Genomic DNA, 23,551 nt, shown 5'->3' with positions numbered 1-23,551 from the left:
TCTCAAAAATAAACATTTGGGGGAAAAAATCACTTAAAAAAACCAACCATTCTGGGCCCATACAACCAGTTTCCACTATCAGTGCAGTATTCAGGAAATTACACGAGACATTCAACACTTTCTTGTAAGACAGGCTGTGTGTAGGAAGATTTTGCCCAACTGTCAGCCAGAATAAGATTTTGCCCAACTGTCAGCGTGATTAAGGTAGCCGAGGCTGAGCTGTGATGTTCGGTAGGTTAGATGTATTAAGTATATTTTCGACTTAGGAAATTATCAGCTTCCAATGGGTTTATCAGAGCCTCGCCTTAAGGAGAAGGTCTGTAGTGAAATGGGCTACATTTGACCGGCTGTAGACAATTCATCTTTGCTGAGAAGACACATAAGCTAACGATTACCATCTTTGTTTTAATCTTTAAAAATCTTTCATCTTGTCTTTAATCTCAGCTGTTGAAAATGGAATGTTTTGTGCATATAAAAATAAGAGAGAATACTGTAATAATATGCCCACCAGCAATTGTGTCAAAATGTAATGTCTTACCCCAGGGCAACTTCCAGGACCTTAATAACACGTGACGGCGATACAGGTGACTCAGGTACCCCACTGTTACCTTCCTTTCTGGGGATAAACTCTCATATAACTGGCAATTACCAGTACAGTGCTGGCTTTTACACTTTTACATGTTCTTGTCTACAAACAACGTATGTTGGCATGTTTTCAAGCTTTACATAGATGATACTAAGCTGTATGTATCCTTGATTATTTCACCCAACATTATATTTTTGAGATTTGTCCATATCAGGTAGCTCTAATTCTCCAATTTTAAGATCTATGTGTAATGTCTGTATAGAACTCTTTCTTCCTATAGATATGACAGAATCTATTTGGCCATTTTTCTTTTGATCCCCCCAAAAGCATTCTTGTATATGTGGCCTTGTGCAAGTGCACAAAACCTCTCCCTAAGAGTCCTACCAAGAAGTGGGACTAATGGATCATGGGGTATGAACTTCTTCCAGTTGATTAGATGGTACCACATTGTTCCCTAAGTGGGGGTACCAGTTAGCACCCACACCAACAGTGGTTGAGTACTCTCATTGCTCTATACCCTGGCCAGCACTTGGTTTTTTCACGCTTTGATTTTTGCTGATGAAAACCTCTCTCATCATTATTTAAAATTGAATTTCCCTGGAGGAATGAGACCAGAGTGAGGCAAGGGAATGACCCAGATCCCAACATTTCAGGTAGCACACTCTCTCAGAGTGATGTAAGTGCGAGGTTATCACCTGCCATTTGCATTAACCAGACAGTGAGCACCTCCTTAAGTTTTGGCCGTAGGCATCTTGCTGGTCTCAACTCTGGTCCCGGCACTGCTGTGGATTATCTCATAGATAAACTTGATTTCAAGTACTGAGCGCGGGTAACTACTGGATCTAAGATCTCACTCTACTTGCAGACTGACAAGTAGCTTGTTATTGTTTAGTGGATGCTGGCAGAAGACACGAAACTCCCCGGTTAGAGACAAAGGACTTTAGTACTCATGGCACAGGAAGTAACAAGATGTTTATATTGGTGTGTGTTCCCATGTCTCCAAGCCCTGAGTCCCATGGGGCAACTCAAAGGATGCCAGGTGGATCCCACATACAAATGAGTCTATGTCACAGCCCAGGGACACAGCGCTTGGAGCATTCATTGCTTTTACAGCAAGGAGAAGCGTGCTTGTTCTTTGTCCAGGGGAAGACGTGACCTCATCCCTGAAAGTAGCTTGCTGACAATGCAACGTTGGGAAAGGGCTGGGTGAAGAGCCATCTCTCATTGCCGGGACACTGAGTAAAAATTGCGCGGGTACCCAAGACCCATGGAACGTTGCCTCTCCCCATATCCAGAAATCCTGCTTCTTACTCTCCGTCACCAGTCAATTATTATATGGGGGGGAGGGGGGAGGGGGGAGGGGTTTGCTATAAAACTACAACTTCCAACTTTATGCGATCATCGTGCATAAAATGAAGTCCTATACAGAAGTAATTCAGTAGCCACCAGAATGTATACAACATCCTAGATTTCAAACTTTAAATCCTCACAGCGTAGAAAAGGCATAAATGAAGTTTTTGTTCAGATTGCGGAGTGGGTGCCTGACAACATAAAAGTTTACCTTATGTGATCTGTTTAAAAATGAGACAAAGAACTGAACGCTCAGAAAAAAACAATTTCTTTAAATCAGTGTCCTAAGTGTCCTACTTTGTCACCAGAATCTATATTCCGCCCCCCACACACATACCTTTTATTAATGTTTTAAATGCTATGCATTTATAAAAGAAAAAGGAATTGCTCTCTTAGGTGGAATCAGGGGAAAATATAATGTTCCGAAGGTTATCTAACCTAGGAATCTGGAAAGAGACTGCAAGTAACCAAGTCAGATATTCACATTAACCAACGTCTTGTTCCTTCAGAACCACTTAGTATCCGGGTGCCTGGGTGGCTCAGTTGGTTAAGTGTCTGACTCTTGGTTTCATCTCGGGTCAAGATCTCGTGGTTTGTGGGTTCGAGCCCCACATCAGGCTCTGTGCTGGCCGTGCAGAGCCTGCTTGGGATTCTCTCTCTCCCTCTCTCTCTCTGCCCCTCCTGCTCGCTCGCTCTCTCAAAATAAATGAATAAACTTAAAAAAAAAAAAGAGCCACTTGATGGCACTTCTAAGGGAAACTGAGTCAAGAAAACTGGTACCCAGATGTAAAATTAAGAGGCTATTCTATATATACAAGGAGGTTTTTTTTTTTTTTAAGTAAAGGCAAATGAGCCTGTAAAAACAATCTTCAAGAGACTCCCCAGTTTCCCTAAACACATGTTTGTGTGTGTGGAAGTCTGTGTATACAAATGGCATTTATTAAGACTGACTAGCAGTCTCCTATAAATTTTCTCTAAATTGTCCTCGTTTGCACCTAAATATTTACATGATCAGATTCCAGGCATAGGGGTTGACTAATCTCAAGTCTGCTGTGATTAAAACACAGCCAAATGTGATACAGGGGAAAAAAAACAACAACAAAAAAGATTTGGTAGATTCAACTGCCGATAATAAGAGTTTGCTGGAGTTAAGTTGTGTGATGCCAAGAAGTTTTATTGGACTTCTAAGGCCATGACTTAGGGTTATTTCAAAGTAAAATTACTACCCATTCACCCACATCCCTTCCCCAAAGGCTACTTCAGTGCATAATTAAATTCTACTCTGGAACGCAGGGCTGACCCTTTGGAGTGTCTTTCAGATAAAGTTGACATTTTTCCTTTTGGCTACTTCTAAAATGACTCCAGCTTGTTCCTTCCTTTCTAGAAGCAACTGTATTTAATTAGAAGAAAATTCTGGTTTTTCCAAACTAAGCCGGACCGAATGCTGTTTTTCCATAATAAGATTTCATCACCAGTCACAATCCAATAACAATTGAAAATCGAAAGAGTCTGTCAGACAACCGAGTGTTTGCGTCAATACCACCAAACAACTGGTGGGAGTAGGTTTTTTCCATCGAACTCTCTAACCTGAACGGTTGTTATATAAACCTACATAACATGGCTTTAGATATGAGGAGTTTGTTTTTATGAATCCAAAGTAAACATGTATAAATGCGAACATAACTATTTCTTAGAATCAGGATATTCTTTTTAGAGAGAGAGAGGGAGCATGAGCAGGGAAGGGGCAAAGGGAGGGAGGGAGAGAGGGAGAGAGAGAATCCCAAGCTGACAGCGCAGAGCCCGATGTGGGGCTGGAACTCACAAACCGTGTGATCATGACCTGAGCCAAAATCAAGGGTCAGACGCTTAACCAACTGAGCCACCCAAGCGCCCGAGGATAGTCATTTTGTAATCTTTATTGCGTTCCTTAAAAGTGGCGTCCCTTGGAAACACAGCACCAAGTGGTCATCTGATGTCCACCAACAGACCTGTCCTCTCTACCAGAGCCACAGTAGTCAATACCACTGCCCCAGCCCCTCCCGGGTACCACCCCTCAACACTGAGGGGTGTTGGGGACCTCGAACTATCAGAGAGTTCTTCCTTGTATCAATCACATCAAGCTCTGCCTTTGGTAACTTCTCCCCTCTGGAATGATTCACACCATCAGCATCCCTTTTCATATTCGACTCCTTTCTTGAGTTATTCCAGTTTCTGCTGAAAAGAAAAAGGGTGGCTGGTGCTTCTGCTGCTCCTTGGCTACAGGTGATCGTTTATCTCAATTCAGAATCTCTTCATCCAAGCTTTTGCCCCGCCAGCAGATTTCCAAAAAGAAAACGGTGGTATAAGCCTCCCTTGCTCTTCTTCCCCTTTCTTTCTTATACGTGCTCCTTCCATGAAGAATTAAAGAATGATCACACTTATCCTTATTTTTCTGTGAGGGGGGAAGGGCAGACATACTTTCTTAACCACATTTCGGAGTTTTGATAGACATTTTATGTGATTTTTTTTCTCTGTCTCACATCTGTATTTGTATATTTCATTACAGCACCCCACTCCTACTTGCCTCTAGACATTATTCTCACCTTTGGAGTCTTATTTTCTTTCTTTAATCTTTTATTGAAGTGAAATGGACATAACATAAAACTGACCATTTTGCGATGAACAGTTTCCTACCACAAAGCTGTGCGATCAGCACCTCTACCTAGCTCTAAAACATTTTCATCACCCCCCAAATTAATCTATTCTTCACATGCAGTTTTCCTAATAGCAGTCTTCCTCTGATCCTCTTACTTTAGAATCACTTAAAAGTCTCTCTCTCTCTCTCCCCCTTCCTCCCTCCTCTCTCCATAGATAGATAGATAGATAGATAGATAGATAGATAGATAGATAGATAATAGATAGATACAGAGGGAATTGTGCAACATTTTCCAAGGCCAGAGATCTGGGAGACATTTCTAAACAGTCCTCGCCCACTGGTCTAGTTGTTTAAACATATTTAATTATTTAAACAAAATAAAGTACTATAGCATGAGTTAATGGCTATGTTTATATCTCAGGTTTCCCACAATTTGCAATTAACTAAGATAATGCATGTCTGTGTCCCCAGCTTGTGAATGTGACCCGGACGGGACCTTATCGGGTGGCATTTGTGTGAGCCACTCTGATCCTGCTTTGGGGTCTGTGGCCGGCCAGTGCTTGTGCAAGGAGAACGTGGAAGGAGCCAAGTGTGACCAGTGCAAGCCCAACCACCACGGACTGAGCGCCGCTGACCCCCTGGGCTGTCAGCGTAAGTCGGCAGCGGCCGGACGGCCAGCCCGAATACATTTTAAAGCTTGGGGCCCTCAATTTCGGTCATTGTAAATACCCAAGAGTATTGCCGGCCTCTAGGTTTTTAAAGGTGATTCAAGACCTCCCGCAGATTTTAGTTAAATTAGTTGAGATTTTTTTTCTTGGCGATTAGCTGAATTTATCATAAGGAACCAGCAGGGGGCGCTCACATTTCCCCGCTGCAGCAAACATGGGAAAATGCCAAGAAATTTAATGCCGAGTTGCAAAACCTTTCTAAAAATGGTCTCTACTTGGACTCCCTTATACAAATTCGTGAAGTTACATTATGCATTTATGCATAGATTGATGACTTCTTAAGTAGATTTCAAGGGGTGGTTTCTTTTCTTTTTCTTTTTTCTTTTTTCAATTACTTTTCTCCTTTGTTCTCACACCTCTCTTAAATTGGTCCTATGTTCTCTGACAAAGAGAAGAACAAAATTAAAGAGCCAAGGGAGGGGTTGTGAGGAAACAAAGAAATTCAGAGTTTTCTGGGGCCAAATGGGAGACCTTTGCCTCTAGGATCATAGAAACTCTTAGCTGCCTGGGGTCTCATAGAACTGCAGATTCCTCAGGGAATCCGGGTAAATAATTTCCCTCTGTCATGCTCTATGTTCTTGCCCATATAAGGAACTGTGGATTGTTTGCATGTTTAGAGAGCAGCATGCTGAATCCTTCCTTCTCCTGGAATTTAATGGCAACGTTAAATCCCAGGACAATGGATCATATAGTCAGACCAATTCTCATCACACCTCTCAGTACTCCAAGTGTTTCCCCTGGGTCAGCCCTGACCTGATGTCCTCCTAGAATAGGACAAATATTGTTTTCTGTTTTCTTTTCTTTTCTAATAGCTTTAGTAAGGTATAATTCACATGCCATACAATTCACCCTTTGAAGTACAAGTCCGTGATTTCTAGCATATTCAGAGTTGTGTAACCATCACTACAATCAATTTGAGGACATTTTCATTACCCCCAAAAGAAACCCTGTACCCTACTTCTGGCTATATACCCAAAAGATTGGAAACAGGGGCTTGAAGAGTGATTTGTACACCCATGTTCATAGCAACATCATTCACAGTAGCCCCCAAGTGGAAGTGACTCACATGTCCATCAATGGATGAATGGGCAAAAAAAGTGTGGTACATATGCACGACAGAATATTATTTAGCCTTAAAAAAAAAAGGAAAGAAGTTCTGACTCATGCAACAGCACAGAGGAGCTTTGAGGAGGTTACACTCGGTGAAATAAACCAAACACAAAGGGACCGTGTGAGTCCACTTCCATGATGTACCCAGAGTAGTTAAACCCATGGAAACAGAAAGCAGTGGTTGCTGAGGGCTTGGGGGAGGAAGGAGTTGGAAGAGATGGTGTTTAATGGGCACAGAGTTTCAGTTTTGCAAGATGAAGAGTCCTGGAGATTGGTTGCACAACTGTGGGGCTGTATTTAAAATGTTCAGTGTTATGTTAAATGTATTCTCATGTTACCATGAGAAAAAAAAAAGCACCCCCTGGCCTTTAGCTCCCACCTCCCTAACCCCTCTTAGGCAAGCACTAACCTACTTTCTGTCTCTCTAGATTTACCCCTTGTGGATATTTTGTACAAATGAGATCATCCACTATGTGGTCTTTTGTGACTGGCTTCATTCGCTAGCATGAGGTTTTCAAGGTTCATCCATGTTGCAGTATGTGTCAGTATTTTATTCCTTTTTTATGGGTGAATAATATTCCATTGTGTGGCTACTCCACATCTAATGTGTCCATTCATCAGCTGACAGACATTTGGGTTGTTTCCATGAACACTGGTTTGTCCCACAGGGGAAATGTGTATGTTGCTCTGGGAGCATAGTTTCTTCACAGGACTCAGGACTCAGGATAACTCGGGATAACGGTGCCGGATGTTCCAGCCTACATGACTTCTTCTACTTCTACTCTCTAATTACCATCCAGTAGCACCGCATGAGGGCTCTGGAAACGTCTGGCACTGGGTTTCCCACACAGAGTTGTATGCCATACAAGAACCGTGCGACCAGGCAGACGATAGACTTGGCAGGGCTGGATGTTGGGTGTTCTTGTGGCCACGCGTTTTGCTCAGCGTGAGCTATTAAGGACAAGGGTGGGGAAATAGAATAATTGTGTTCGCTCTGCTTGCAGCCTGCAACTGTAACCCCCTCGGGAGTCTGCCTCTCTCGGCCTGTGATGTGGAGACTGGCCAATGCGCATGCCAGTCATTTGCCACCGGACCACACTGTGAAGAGTGCACTGTATGTATTTGCGTAGGATTTCCCTTTCATGTGGTCGTGTAGATTTCTGCTGCCATTGCCCGGAGGACACTTGGTCTCGTTAATTGCTTTCCTCGTGCTGATGTATTTCGGTCCTCCCCGGTAAAAGTATTTACACGACAGAAATCAGCAAACACTAACCCTTCTACAGAGAGCTAGCTGGTTGTTAAACATTTACCAACACACCGACTTTTCCCAGATTGCGCCGAACGGACCCGGGCACCGATGTCAGAAGTTTTATCCACTGTTCTCCCCAACGTACCAAGCGGTAGAATATGACAATTTATCTGCTCCCTTTTTTCAGCCGACCAGACTGTGGAGCCTTTTCTTCTGTCTCTTGCGTATAGTCTCTTTATCACCCCTACCACCCTTTGCCTAGAAATATTTTGGATGAGCTCATTTAAAAAAAAAAAAAAACCCACAGGTTTAAATGGACTGTAGATTCCTGTGGGAAATAAACTCCTGGATTGTTCTAGACTCCACCAAACATGTGAGCATGTATGTCTAAAATTAGTAAACTAAAACCTTTTTTACGCCATAAGAAATGTGTCATGCAGTTAGGGAGTTCAAATCCAACTTTTCCCTTTGTTCTCCAATCCTGGCAGCCCACCATGACATTTTAGAAAGAAAAAACCCCAAACTCAACCTAGTAAAAGAACAGTGACCTTGATGTGTCTGAAGAAATGTAGCTGCTAAATAAGAAACATATGCCTATTACAACATCGTTCTGTGCTAATGTTTTAAGTCATTTTACTGGAAACATATGAGGCTGGGGCACAGGAGGATGGGGAAAGAAGTCAAGAAAGTACCCTTAAAGAGGGAACTCTGGGAGACAGGGCAGGTAACCTGGACATGTTACGGAGGAAGGTGAGCCACGCCAGCTCCACGGCTGCGTGTGGGCAACATGAAGGATGCCGGGCTGGTTGGCAGGATTGACGAAGATGCCGCATCAGATGATTCCGGAGAGACGTTAGACTCAGGCTGACTTTGTTGGTTTGCAGTGTGACAGCAACTGTATATATAGGTCGCTGGATTGTGTTTGCAGGAGGAAAATCGCTGAGCAGGGGCCACAGTGGGGGAGGGGGTGGGGGGAGGGGCGGGGTTGAAGAGGGTTGCCCATTGTGGCTGCACCCACGTGTCCACCAGGTGCCCCACCTGGTCCTCCGTCCGGCGGTGCCCCAGACCTGCTCTGAGCCCCATGTGCCAGCACCCCTGGCCTAGAGGGAGTTTTCACAACCACATCCTTGGCGAAGCCCGTCGTTGCACATTGTTTCTGCCCAGACTGAAGTTGGGTTTCGGGAAAGATACCAAAAGTCTTTTGCTGTGTTTTGTAACAAATTCTGTCAGGCTTTAATGTTTAAAATCAATCTTTCTGAGTAAAATCAGGCGGAAAGTTCTATCAAGATAACAACAACAACAACAAAAATGGAGACATAACAAACCCGTTTCAAATGAGAATGCCGTGCCTATTAAGACCTTGATTTTGTCTGAGCATGTTAAATTGAGGTTTGAAAGGGAAGTCGTTTTTGGAGCATTTTATAGTAAATGTTATCAGATTTAAGAAATAGTTGTTTGTATCTCCCCAGCTGCTTATATCGAATAAAGGTCAAGATGTTGCAATGAAGAAAAGTCTTGAATAAAACGGACTCTCTCCTGCAGAGTTTGTTATGACAAAACAGCTTACTTACAAACATGAGAGCCTGCTAAACCGTGATATGCAAATAAGATCTGAAAATCAACTTGAATTTTTTTTTACCCCCAAACATTTTAAGACTGCGGAAGTAAAAACCCCTTGGGATTTTTGTGGTGAGAGAATCTACTGGCTTTACAAAAGCAGTTGCAAATAGGCTAGTTGAAGACCTTCTCCCCAGACTGGCCTTAAATAACTCACCGTGAGGCTAAATTGGTGTGGTCAGAGGAACTGTGTAGTTTTCACCGTATTTTTTAAAAATTTATTTTGAGAGAGAGCGTGAGTGAACGAGTGCTGGGAAGGGGCAGAGAGAGGGAAAGAATCCCAAGCAGACTGCACTGTCAGCACAGAACCCAGTGCGGCCCTTGAACTCCCGAACTGTGAGATCATGACCTGAACTGAAATCAAGAGTCGGACACTTAACCAACTGGATCCATCCAGGCGCCCCGGCATTTTTTTTTTTTTTTAAAGAGAGAGCAAGCAGGGGAGAGGGGCAGAAGGAGAGAGAGAGAATCTTAAGCAGCCTCCACACTCAGGGCAGAGCCTGACACAGGGCTCGATTCCATAACCCTGGGATCATAACCTGAGCCAAGATCAAGAGTCAGATGCTCAACGGACTTAACCACCCAGGTGCCCCCACTGCATTTTTGCTTGGAATAGTATTCAGGCAACCTGCCTGTCCCCTTCATTCCAAGTCCCAGGAATAGGAGAGATGTGTCCTCCAAGGTCATTACCAAGTACACAGGCAGGAAAGGTGACCGTGTGATTGCTCAGGCTGTGTGGCTATTTGACCTGTGTCGACTGAACTGTACTGATTTTAATATTTACCCTTCAGAGCAGCATGTATCTTCACAGCTGGATTCAGCTGAGCATTTTCTCTTTATAGGTTGGATACTGGGGACTGGAAAATCACCTCCATGGATGTTCTCCCTGTGATTGTGACATTGGAGGTGCTTATTCCAACGTGTAAGTCACTAAATGAATGACGCAGTCCTGTGGCTATAGTCTCCACTCACGTTTCCACATTTTATTCTGACCGGCTTCTAGTCATCGGTGATGGATTTTATTCCATGACGAGCAAAGGGTGTTGAAAAGCAATGATCTTGAGACATTAACTACAGCCCAAATGATTTATTTTGCTCAAAATATTTCCAAGGAAGAGATCAACCGTCCTACTGCTTGGGTAACCCACAGGTGGTGGGATAGATGCTGTGTGTGACTTGACCTAACTAAAATATCAACTTTTCGCCACCCTATAAGGAGAGGTCCTATACTCCTTTTTGCAGCGTTTAGAGTAGAATCAGAGGAAAGAGGTGGCTACTTGGGTTCCATGGATCTGGATTTGCTTTTCAAGACCAGACACGTAGAGCCCATGGCCTCCTAACATCTTCCTCAAGACCATTGATTGATCGATTCAAGGAGCAGGTCCAAACTCAGAAGGCATTTAGTTCAGCACCTCCGTGCCTCTGTTTTATCCCTCCCCCCTCTCCATCTGTGCATGATGGGTTTGTTTCTCCCCAGGTGCTCCCCCAAGGATGGCCAGTGTGAATGCCGCCCGCACATCACTGGCCGCAGCTGCACTGAATCAGCCCCCGGCTACTTCTTTGCTCCTTTGGATTTCTATCTCTACGAGGCAGAGGAAGCCACCCCTCTCCAAGGACTTGCACCTTTGGTTCGTATTTCATTTAGTCTCCTTCCAGACTTGATTTGATGGGGCGGTGGTAAATACATATAGCACAACCTTGAGACCATGGGTAAGGTACCTGGAAAAGAATGGTTTGGCCACCCGTGCCAATCAGAACAGAGTTTATTTAGCATGGAACTGAAGGTTATAGAAACTCTGGAGGCCAGAGCCTGCATTTTACGTGATCTTTGTATTACAAGTCTAGCGCAGAGCTTGGCACATAAGTGGGAATTGGTTGAGGCTGTGGTCAGAGGGACTTGACTTTTGCTCCTTCGATGTGGCTGTCTGCTAACGTGTGTTCATTGAGTATCTACTTCTCTGCTTTCCCCACGACACTATAAACCACGAGATGGACGGATAGATGTGTATGCCGTTCACCACTGTTGCCCTAGCATCCGCCACAGTGTCTGAGCCACAGCGGGAACCTCACAGACCTCTGCTAACGATGAGCGAATAAGGTTCAAAACGGAAGTATACGATGTCCTCCTGAAGCTGATCATAGACTAGTCGTTCTGACTGATGTTCACTGGTGTGGGTGAGGGCAATTGTCACTCGGTGCCCTATTTCATTCCCTCCAAGTCAGGGTCCTGTGGGATATTTTCCCTAAAAACGTATTTCTTAAAAGGCTTGTTAGAGGAGCAGACACACACGTGTGGAACGATTAGAGAAGTTAGACTCCCGTGACAGTCTCAAGCATGTGACCCCAGCCACAGGCAGGAATGTGGCAGGGGATAAGGGGATGTGTGGTGAAAGTCTTCAAGGAGAGAAGGCGTGTAAAAGTCGGTTCTGAAGACCGGGTTTGGGTAGAAAACGGGAACTCGTCCAGGTTCCAGCAACTAAGTCGTTTCCTGAGATCTTTTCTTTATCTGGACACCATTGATGGGAGGGATGAAAATGCCCCTTAGGAGGCTTGGAACGTTCTCTTCTGCTGACTGGAATCGGGGGGAGGGGCGGGAGGCTTTCACTGTCCCTACTTAAACTTACAACCACGGTGGGTGGGATCAAAATGAAACTATTCTATGTCTGCATTCTTCTTCATGATTTGTAATTTTGCACCTTTATGATGGTGACTTAAGAAAACACTTTGGTAAGATAATATTGGTGTTTATATTTAGGCTGTAACTATCATAAAATAATAGAAGATATATATTGGTCCCTACCCCTGGTTCCTGGTAAAGAGCTCCTAAATCCTTTGGAATTTTCTGGGGGATAAGGATGTCTTTTGTTCTAATTGGGTGACTTGATGGGCTTCTAGATGGGGCCTGGTCACCAGAAAGACCAAGCTTTGATTAGAAGCTTAGAATTTTCCATCCTCCCCACCCCATTCTCTGTGAAGGGGAGGGGAACTAGAGATTGAGTTAATGAATGACCATGCCTATGTGATAAAGCCTCCATAAAAATCTCCAACATATAGGGTTCAGAGAGCTTCCAGGTTGGTGAACACATCCATGTGCGAGGAGGGTGGTGCACCCCAACTCCAGGGGCCAGAAGCTCCTGAGAACCCTCCCAGTCATAACTCTTCATCTGGCAGTTTGTATCTTTTATAGAATTCTTTATTATATAATAAACCACCAAACATAAGTGTTTCCCTGAGTTTTGTTCTAGCAAATTATCGAGCCCAAGGAAGGGGTCATGGGAATCCCAGTTTATAGCTGGTTGGTCAGAAGTACTGGTAACAACCTGGATTTTCCATTGGCATCTGAAGGTGGGGTTGCGGGGACAGTCTGGTGGGACTGAGCTCTTAACCTGTGGCATCTGACACAAAGTCCAGGGAGATGGTGTCGGGACTGAATTAAATTACAGGACACTCAGCTGGTGTCTGAGACTTGGTGAGCATGGGAATAAACCACACACTGGTGTCCGAAATGTTGTGAGCGTAGTAACAGTGTGACAGTAGAGGGGCCACACGGGAGTGTCTTTCCTATACAACTCCAAATATAATTGCTCCCACTATTTAGATAAGAAAACACAAAGCAGCTGTAATATCTAGAGTAGATGGACTGATGCTTAACGTATATTCCCTGTGCGCCATGCCGTAGCTGCTGAGAAGCAGTTAAGGAGAATGTGCTAATGTGCTAATACGCTCCAAACCATGAGTGTAGTCCGACGTGAAGCCTTACTCCTCTCTCCGTGGTTTAAAGACAAAGATCAAGGACAGAGAATGGGCTTAAAGGGCCAGGAAAATTGTGCAGAGGATTGGAAAGTAGTATCTATGACAATTCAAGCTGGGACTGATGTTGTGTTTAAAATACAGCACGAATAATTTCCTCTCCACTAAAAAGATGATCCTTAATTGTAGTAGGAAGAGTTTAAGCTAGACCCTCTTTGTGCATTCATTCAACAAATATGTATTGTGTGCTTACTATGCTCTTGCTTTTGATATTAATAAAACTTCCAGGGCCACCTGACAGGCTCAGTCGGTGGAGCATGAGACTCTTGACCTCAGGGTCAGGAGTTCGAGTCCCACGTTGGGAGTAGAGGTCACTTAAAAGAAGAAAAAAAACAACTTCCACTTAGAGCTCTGTCCTCTGCACTTTATATATGTTACCTCATTTGACTTCCTGAACAACCTATCACCTTTAATTTCCAGATTAGGGAGACATTAGAGAAGTTACCTAACTTGCCCAAAGTCACACAGCTGGTGGGCAGTGGACCCTGGATTGAAACCCGGGTGCATCTGGTTCCAAAGCTCTTGCTCTTAACCCATCAGTAGGTGCCACCCACATGTGTAACGTTGAGCTCCAGGCTAAGGGCAGCATAGAAAGCAATTAGTCACGGTCTCTACCCTCCAGGAATTTTTAGCTATAGCTAATACACTTACATAGATACCTCAGGATGGGTGCAGAGACGTATGACAAGAAGGGTCCATATGTGCCGTGTGTTACGATTTCAGAGCCATAAGTGATACTTTATGAACAGGCTTAAGGCACAGAACAATGTGGCCTGAGACTTGAAAGCAATAAGCGTTGCAGTTGGTGGCCTCAGTGAGAAGACAGTCCAGCCAGGAAAAGTTATAATTAATGGCTCAGAGGGGAGACAGGGTAGGTATATTCACAGGTAGAACAGGAAGTTTATATAGGGAAGAAGTATTGGAAAAGAACAGTAGATCCTCCTATTAAAGAGCCTATATTTTACTTTTTGGGCAATGAGAACTCGCTGATGCTTTCTGAGCCAGAGACTGACCTGACGAAGACTGTCCTCAGCGTTCCTGTAAGTGCGGTCTAGTCGCAGGGAGGCCTGGGATGGAGGGAGAGCTTTCTGTTGTAGTCCTGGCAGGCATAAGGAAGGAATAAGGAAGAAGTTAAGAGGTAGCAGAGAGAGGAGAAGGTATGGAGATGATGTGAACAAAAAGGATGTGAACCCAAGACCATGACTTAGGAGTAACTCTTTGAATACTCAAATCGGAGAATGAAGAAAAAGGACGATTAACTTTCTTGGCGGGTCTTCAAAAGATGTGTGTGGGTATGTGTGTATCTTAATTTTTTCAGACTGCTGTAACAAAAGCACCACGGACTTGGTGGCTTATAAACAACATAAATTTATTTCTCAGAGTCCTAGAAGCCGGGAAGTCCAAGATCAAGGCACCAGCAGATTCATGTCTGGAGAAAGCCTGCTTCCTGGTTCGTAGATGGCCGTCTTCTCATTGAGTCCTCACACAGCAGAGGGGCAAAGGAGCTCTTTCATGAGGGCACTGATCCCATTCCTGGGGTGTGCCCTCATGACCCAATCACCCCGGAAAGGCCTCACCTTTAATCACCACTACTGTGGGGATTAGCCTTCTCTATGTGGATTTTGCAGGGACACAAACATTCGGTCTATGGCCACATCCTTGCTACTCAAATGTGGTCTATAGACCAGCAAGGCTGCATCACCTATGAGTTCACTGGACTTAGAGTCTCAGGCCCTGCCCCAGACCTACTGAATCAGGTCTACTTGTTAACAGGATCCCCCAGTGATTCATAGGCAACTTGGGAAGCACTGGTTTGTTTTCTTATAGAAACTACCTGTGGTCACAAAACTTAACATTGATTGGATTTAATATAGTGTGGAATTTGATACAGTGTAGTATAAAGCTAATTCCATAATAGGCTTTCTGCATAAAATCAATAAAATGGTTTCTAATTTTGTGTTGGACACATAGACATAATCCAGCGTGGCCTGTCTGAGGTTCCTCATTGCAGAGGTCAGGCAGCTGGACAGAGACTATGGCTGAGAATCACTGAAATAAGCGAGTTCCTGAAGCGGGCCTCTGCTGACCCGAGGGCTGCATGCTCTTGACGAACAAGTAGGGCACCTGCGAAATGAAAAACTCTTGTTTGTAAAACCAATAACGAAACATCAACCAAGGAAACACCCACGTCCAGAGGACCGCGAAAATCTGGAAATGAACAATTGGCGATTCTGACCGGGTCCCCGCTGAGGGGGATGGTATGAAAGCGAAGCCCGTGAGACCAGGATTTTAAGGAAATGGGAGCCGCAGGAATGCAATTCCTCGGCTTCGTTTGGGAGGTGGCTCTCCTGGCATAACCTCTCACGGGACCCTGCAAGGTCAAATCCCACAGACTGTGAGAACTGCCAGGAATTGGCCTCGAGAGTGTCCAGAGCGACCATAGCTACTGAAACTGCATCTCTACCCCATGCCTGCTGTTGATTTTCTACAACTTTCTTCTTGAGATCTCACGTTAAAACGTAGCATTTGCGCTTTTTTTTTTTTTAACACCACGAACCTAGGAGAAAAGCATAAATGTTTTCCCAGGTTCGAATGTCACCAGCACAGCATCGTTCAAAAAGAAAACCCGAGACGTCATAGGACTACCAAAATTTTCTCATTTTCACGGAGAAAGAGGAATTATAAAGTGCCTCACGACTCCTTCCTGAGGCTATGAAATGGAGATTGTGATTACCTTTTAAGTTATCAGATAACCCAAAACGCTTGCACTGTGGTACAATTGGGTTACTGACGCTGTAATTTCTTTTCTTTTTAAGATAGCAGCAACAGCTTTGCCTACGTGTGATGTGTACTTCCAGCAACAAGGGAGTGATTTCATAGTTGACAAAGGCACGATAATACTGAAGAGAAATCAGAAGCAGAGTGTACGTGCTGATGAGCAGAGTGAGGTAAACCGCTTCTCCATGGCCGTCATCTGTCCTGCCTGAAACAAACAATCCGGTAATGTGCTCAGAACCGTGTGGGGCCCATGTGAGTACTCAGTCCCTGTAAGCTGCCAGTGTCCTCGAGGATGGGATGGAGGAAAGGAGGGCACAAGCTCAAAGTAATCAGAGCTTCTGGGCAGAATCCCAGTAGCTTTCTTTGTTTCAAGACAGAAGTTTCCGGAAGGCTGGATTCTGGAGTCAGAGTCAGGTATTGAAAATTCACAAGTTTTTGTCATTTTAGGGACATAAGGAGAGCTGAGGAACGGCTCTCCCCCTAGTTGGAAGGAAGAAGACATGCTGATATCCCTGGGGGGTGGTGCATGGCGTCGCCATGTCTAGAATCTGAGACAGTGGAAGCTGGCCAGTGCTAGTGTGAGTGCAGGATGATGCCACCTCCACGGGACCCTGCTCCAATGGCTTCGGAAGGCCAGAGGAGACCTGAGGACCTTGTAGCCAGCCAACTATATTAGTTTGGATAATAGTCATCCAACTATATTAGTCAAAGTTGGGGATGCCTTGGGTCCATTCCTTCCTTCATTCAGTACCCTGGGATCTTCACTGAGTTTCCCACATGCGTATGCATGAAGGGGCATGCTGGAAAGCCAATGAAATCAGACACTAGCTGTCTCGTTCACAAACCCAGCACCTGAGTCAGTTCCTTAAACATAAGAGACCTCCTTGAGTGAATGAAATGGTTGAATCAATGGCAACAAGAATATGTCAGCACGAATGAAGTCTGCCCTTAAGATCACTGTCGTGGAAATGAGCCGTGTACACAAACCACTAATGGTGGCTGGGTGGGGTAAGTATCATAGAAGAGGTGCACATAATATGACACGGACTTCAGATTCAGGAGAACTACCTCTAGGTGAGAGAATCAGAGAAGGCTTCCTGGCTGGTGTTCCTCGTCCCCAGGTCCATGCACACCAGTCATGGCGGCCTTGCTCTTTCGTCTACCTGTTCCTGTGCTCACACCACATGCCCATGAAGCCTTCTCTGACTCTCTGGGCTTCTCATTCTGAGTCCATCTGAAAGAGAAGAGTGGGGAATGAGTCACTACTCCCATCTCCTGGCTCTCTATAGAACAGATAAGCGAACCTCAAATTTTACTGTGCAGAAGCACTGACTAGGGGGCTCATTTAGAAAGCAGGTTCCAGGTTCTTACCCTCAAGATCCAAATCAGAGAGTCTGGGACTGGTCAAGAAATCTGCATGTTTGCCACACACCCCAAAGTGATTCTGATACAGGTGGTCCATGACTGTTCTTTGAGAAACACAGCTCTAAATATCCACAAACTACTCTCCTGACTCTTGTCTGAAATGACCACCTCTGTATTATTTCTTGATTTGTGAAACTTCTACTCATCCCTTACAACCCAATGCAGATTTATCTTCCTACTCCAACATCTGGGCATAGTTCACTGTTTCCATCTCTGGGGTCACACAGATCCGCAATCTTCAAACTGCGGGTCCTGCCTGTTTGTAAGTAGGTTATGAAATCAATTGGCTGGGCCCAGCTTAGTACAACAGAGGAATACAAAACAAGGGCATATTTTCTTGGTGAAAACTTTGTTTCGGTTTGTATAAATGTGTATGGGTTCCCTGGAAACAGACATTGCAACAGAGACGTGGGTGCATGTGCCTTACGGAGGGGAAGGAACACTCATCAGGAGAAGTCTGTAGGGGCGGGAGGGCAGGAGGCTCAGGAGGGGAAAGTGAGGCAAGGATGAAGTCTGGGATAGATGTAGCCTTGGCCTGATCCCCTGCGAAGGTTGGAAGCATAAATGGCACAACAGAATTGTCCCCCATTGAGGGTCAAGGGCAGGCCTGTTGTGTCCATCAGCCTGTCATGGTTGTGGGCTCCCAGGGCAGATGCCGGCAAGCTCCCAGGTGAGGTGACTCCAATCCAAGGTCAGTTCTCAAGAGAGGGGAGCTGTGTCACAGCAACTGGTGGCTGGAGAGTGTGGCCCAGCCGAGGGGACCCGGCAGTGCACTCACAGCGAGGGCTGGCGTCCGCTCTTTGCATGCTCAGCCCCACACGCCGGGCCCTTTGTTCAAAACTTAGGGAAAAAGAATATTGAAGGCACTGAAACATATAGCATCTTACTTTCTTCCATAGTCTCTTGACTTCCCGGTGTTCTTTTATTTGCCATCTAATGTCGTTTGAAGTAAAGAAATATTGAAAATATAAATTACTGGCACGAATGGTACCATGCATCTTTAGATCGTGCAATTTTCACTGCAAACATAAGGGCGTTTGGCTCATGTAAAATCACTGAAATTACACGGGTTGTATTTTGTAGTTATAAATGCATATGTATTCTGGCCTTCCCAGAACAATGGAATGTGCAAAACGAACACAACTGTTTCTGTTTCACTCGGTATGTGTCCTACCAACACTCCCTACCTTCAGCATACTAACCAGTAAGGGAGGGCTGCAAGAAAGACAACCAGGAGTCGCCCTATCTTTCTTTCCTTCTGGTCATCCTTTGGTGTATGCAACTGGCTAATACAGGGAAGCAGCATGAATAACGTCTTTCTCAGAATGCCTTTGCCTTCTTTCTGCTTTCAAAGCAAGTTCTGGTTGCAACAGAAAAAGCCTGGCTTCTTGGAGCTGTCGGCACCCTGCTTACTCAGGCATCAACATAACCCACTTACCTTATATGCACTCTTAGTTTCACTGAACACGTGCGCATAGTAGGTCCACTGGAATGCTGTGTTCACCGGCATCATGTGCGCTATTTGCAAATGGGGGCAAGGAAGCACACACATAGGGGGTATGTCTCTTCTGCTCATGTGCACGCGCCATTGTCCCAAGAGACTTCACTCACAAAACAATTTCAAACATAAAATTATTCATTATCTCAGATGGTGACAGCAGAGCGTTAAACCAAACATGGGGTCCCTTCTGAGTGTGGGACCCTCTGGAAGTACACATGTTTGCACGCCCATGAAGCTGACCCAGCCCATCTGCCCCTTACATTAAGTTCATTCCATGCACGCACAGGCTTTCTGGGATTCTCCCGGGCCACAATTCCTGGGGAGATTTACAAAAGGAGATTCGTGAGACAAACGCAGCCTCTGGCTGCCACAATTGGTCCCAAAGTGGTAACCGATACTCACTGTCTCCCTCCTTCCTTGCCACCCATTCTAGATTCCGTTCACGCTCAACTAGCACTTCTGCGGGTTGGGATGACCTAGACCTTCATCCTTCCACCACTGAGCCCCTGGTTTCCATGGTCTTCTCAGGCTACGTGTAGGAGAACACCACAGGTGTCTCAGTGGGCCACCTCAGTGCCACGCATATTCCTCATGTCCTGATTAAATAGGATCAGCCCTTCCGGTTATGTCAATTTCGTCCCAGGCCTCCTGGTCTACAGGGATGAGAAGCCCTGGTGGCCATGCAGCAGCCATAGCTTTAAGGTTAGTGGAATTCTTTGTTCCTGCCCAAGAATCAGGACATCTAGACCCACAGAGCCTAAAGTTGCAAGCACAAGAAGCCCAAATTCCCTTGGTCACCACCCGTGACAGTGAGCTTGGCCACTCCTACTAGATTTCCAAACCCATGTCTTCTACCCATTGGGAGCACAGCATCACATAAAGGCCATTGCCATCATTAAGGAGTAAATGACATCCTGAAGAATACTGTCCCATCTCACAGGGTTCGTTCCCAAGCTAGTGAAGCGGATGCATTTTTTCGGGGTCCCATCCCACTGCCATCTGAGGTTAACATCTTCTGGATGGCACGGTTTGTGTAGAGCAGTGGATCGCAAAGTCACATGGCCACTGCGATCCTTCTTTTGCTGTGAAGTGGGTCCCTTGAGCTGAGGACGGGTGATGTGGTCTTCTGACAGAGGCCATAGAGTATCTGATTCACACCGTGGGAGACCACACGACGTCGGCTTGGACCAAGGGACCCACTTCACTATCCTTTAATATAGGAAATCAGTGTGACATTTTGTGGCATATCTAGATGGTTCAAACCCCTTTGGGCTATCCTGTTACAGAGAGTGGGAGAATGAACAGTCTTGGGGCAAGACTGAATATACATTACCCGAGAGAAGACAGCCTGCTGCTTCTCCTTCTTCTCTATGTTTCTGGAGAAGAACACATTTTGCATTTCCATAGCTCCATATCCTGGGTGAGGGTGGTGGAAATCTGCTCTGGTAAAGATGCTCCCTCAGGCACGACAGCCACAGATAGGACTACAAGCTGGTTAAGTCTGTATTAAGTGTATGATGGGGACATGATGGGAACCACCATCAAATCCTGAGAGTGGCACTTGGAGAATGTCTCAGATTTGTAGTACTGTTTTTTATTTACTATCTTGACTAGGTGGAGAGAAAGTGGTTGCGAATGGATGTTTCACAAGCTTTTACTTGGCATTTCCTACTAGAAGAACTCTTACCTTTCCTTCCAGGTCAAAGAATCAATGCCCACTGTTAAGCAGATCCATTCCAATGACATAGTCAGGAATTGGAGGAAATAATCAAGGGACGGTTCAGTAAATCTGTGAACCCATTGTAAAAAGGACTTAGGCCAGGACTCCATATATTACCTGACCCTCAGATGCCCTTCTTCTAACAAGGGGACCATGATGGCACTTTGGGTACCTGATTTACACTTGCCATGGTGTTCAAGAATCTTTCTTCATGGGGACCTGGTCTCTTATCCAGTCACTGGGTTCTGGATCCAAGAAGTGGCTCAGGTCTAGGAACTTGACAGAACATCACGTCTTTCCATTGGGACAGCTGACCTCAGCCTTTTGCTAATTCATATCTGACCGCTTTTAATAATATATGTTAAGCAATACTTTTGTTGTCTTCTCGTCTGTGTTGCTCCTGAGAATACCATGTTCTATTAGTCATCTCCACTGAAGATTCCTATGGGTCAGGCCCCCTTGTCTCCTTCTCTAACCTTGCTGCCCCCTATAATAATTATGCCCATCTTGTTTTTGAGAGTTAAGTGCTACCCAGTCTTCGATAGTCTGGGATCCTGTCCTCCACATTGATACCAAAGAGCTCTGTTTCCCAGTGATAGATCCTACCAGCCTACAGAGGACACCCAACACCCAGCTTTTCAGTGATGCTGTTGCCCTTCTCACCAGTTCATTGCTTCTTGTCCCAATAAATAAGGGGTCCTCCAGGCCTTCAAAGAACATAATCGGCTGGTGGGTTTCCTGGTCCTGTATCTTAGGTCCATTCTAGAATGCCTGCTACTCTGAGCCTTGTATCCCTTCCTCCACAGTCTGCTACGGCTGTTCTGGAACCTCCACTCCCTCTCCTCGGGACCACAGCTTTTGCCAAGCTTCCAAAAGCTACTCCAGCAATATATTGGACCCATCTCCCAAGGCTCCAGAGCTCTTGCCAGGCTATTAAATCCCATATTACTGGTGATCCCAAATCGACAAACTCTCTCTATCCAGTTTCATGTTCTGCCTCCTTATTCTAACGACCTCAGGACGCAGACCCATTCTCTCTCAGTTGCTACCTGTACGGGTTAGCCAAGTCCCTCTCAGAGATCTAGCACTTTCCCAGTCAGGTCATGCTGGAACTTGACTCTAATTATCAGGCACATGGTCAGGGTGGGTAGGATGAGCAGATCCTCAGGAAGGTACATGTTTTCTCCCAAGACAGCTGCATCATTTGAGGTTTCCACGTCATCCTCAAATGCGGCAGGGGGGTGGAGTGGAGGGGCTCTACTCCAGTAAGAGTGGGTGGATTACGTCTATGGTCCACAAGCGCTCAGGAGAGCCTCAGAGTTCAAGGTTCCCATGTGCATCACCCATGTCTTAAGGTCCCTCTTCTTCCCCATGAAGGGCCTGACTTGGGCATAGGTGACTTACCTAGGCTGAGAATGCAGGCTTCTCCAAAGTTCTGCAAGTCTTAACAATGAGGTCCTGTGCCTGGTCGTCAACTCTTCCTGCCATCTGCCTAAAGGAGATGAGGCTCTTTAAATCCCCCCAGGGAGGCCCTCTGACTCTCACACTCGGCTTTAAACTGGTGATTGCCCTGAGCCCATCCTCCCTCGTCACAGCATCAGTGGCATTCAACAACTCCCGCCTATTTCCACAGTCCTTATAATTGCTATTCCCCCATATCTCTCAATGCCAGAAACATGGCTGCAGTCGGTGGCTCCCCTCCTGCCTGTATCCTGTCCCGGTTCTCCACAGCTGACAGCTTTAGCAATTGCTCTGCTGCCACATCCCAGGGATCATCAGGACATGTTGCACACGGGGGTCCCTGTTGCCAGCTGAACCGAAAACGCTCCTTCTCCCAAATTGCATCTGGGAGTCTGCTTTTAGGTAAACTGGCTGGCACCAACTGTCTCAGGTCAAGTGCCCTAGAAACAGAGCCCAAGACTGGATTCAGGTGCGTGTGATCCAGTAAGGAAGTATTATTCAGGAAAGCTCTGTAAGGGAGTGAAAGAAACAAGAGGAGGGAGTAAGATGTAGTGTCAGGTGAAACCAACATTGGATTGATCCATGAAGGAGCTCAGAGGCATAAACCGCAGGCAAGGTTGTCCCGTCTGCTGGGAAGACAGGGTCAGCCTTTTATAGCTCTGATCAAGAAGCCACTGGCTGTGAGCTACCCTCAGGGACAGGGGTGGTGGGGGGGGGAGGGGTTGGGGAGGAGGTATGGGAGGGCAATTCTCTAGAGAAGGAGGCAACCGTGAGCTCCTAGAAGCCACACACACAGCAACTGCGGGTGGTGGTGCACCAACCAGGTAAAGGGGATCCCCGAGGGGCATCTAGTGTCTACTGCATTTGTGAGAGTGTTTCTGAAATGTTTGAAAGACATTGCATGTAGACAAGTTTACATAGATATCTGCTGAAACCTAATCTGACGATATAGTTTCTTATTTACGTTTCGGTCTCCAGTGCAAGGTTCTAATCTCCGTGGCCAGGACTGTGTCCTATTCATCTTTGCATTCTAATGCAGGGGTTGGCGTTGAATGGTTGCTCAATAAACACTCAGCAAATGAGCGGTTTGGGGTAGATCGCAGAGCAACTTGAACCCCAGGCTAAGTCATATGGGTGTGATTCCGTTGGCAGTTGGGTAAGAGTGTGAAACGCTTATTGGCAGCTGTGCGTCATGTGGGTTGGATTAGGGAAGGGGTGGAGAGAACGGCCAAGGCACTGTTGTAGTGAGACAGACAAAATGCAACAAGAGGCAGAATTCTGGTGGATGCTGTGAGCGTGGGGAGACAGATGCAAAAGTCATTAAAGTATTATCTCCAGGTTCCAGATGGCCCCAGGCTGACATCCAGGAGAGACCATCCGGGATGCAACCCAACGTGTTACGCGTTTCATACTTCTATGCCTCCAAGCAGATAGAAGAGCGTTTCTCATGTCTGCATGGAAGAAATATCCAAAAAATAAATAAATAAATAAATCCATGTGGGTTTTCTCACTGTCGTGCATAATGAGGCAAAGTCCACGAAGGAAGCATGGGAATATTTTCTATCCTTCCTCATTTTGGCC

General features: G+C 45.6%; 1 protein-coding gene and 1 long non-coding RNA gene across 2 annotated transcripts in view; one reads left to right on the top strand and one right to left on the bottom strand.

Annotated features, from left to right (window-relative positions):
* LAMB4 (laminin subunit beta 4) overlaps positions 1 to 23,551 on the top strand; it is a 114,671-nt gene that overhangs the window by 29,520 nt on the left and 61,600 nt on the right. Inside the window, 5 exon segments of the mRNA XM_086696954.1 lie at positions 5,043 to 5,222; positions 7,414 to 7,523; positions 10,118 to 10,197; positions 10,753 to 10,903; positions 15,902 to 16,033. Of these exon segments, the coding sequence (XP_086553080.1) occupies positions 5,043 to 5,222; positions 7,414 to 7,523; positions 10,118 to 10,197; positions 10,753 to 10,903; positions 15,902 to 16,033 (653 nt within the window).
* LOC147583331 (uncharacterized) lies at positions 14,438 to 16,050 on the bottom strand. Its single transcript, XR_015248101.1, has 2 exons — positions 15,820 to 16,050; positions 14,438 to 15,209 (listed from the first exon to the last, which is right to left on the bottom strand). It is a non-coding gene; the product is annotated as an uncharacterized LOC147583331 (long non-coding RNA).

This window comes from Puma concolor, chromosome A2 (genome assembly GCF_028749965.1).
Source record: "Puma concolor isolate L17-30 chromosome A2, mPumCon1.1.hap2, whole genome shotgun sequence".
Classification (NCBI taxonomy): Eukaryota; Metazoa; Chordata; class Mammalia; order Carnivora; family Felidae; genus Puma; species Puma concolor.
Note: the sequence above shows the minus strand (reverse complement) of the source record. Positions and strands in the feature narration are given on the sequence as shown.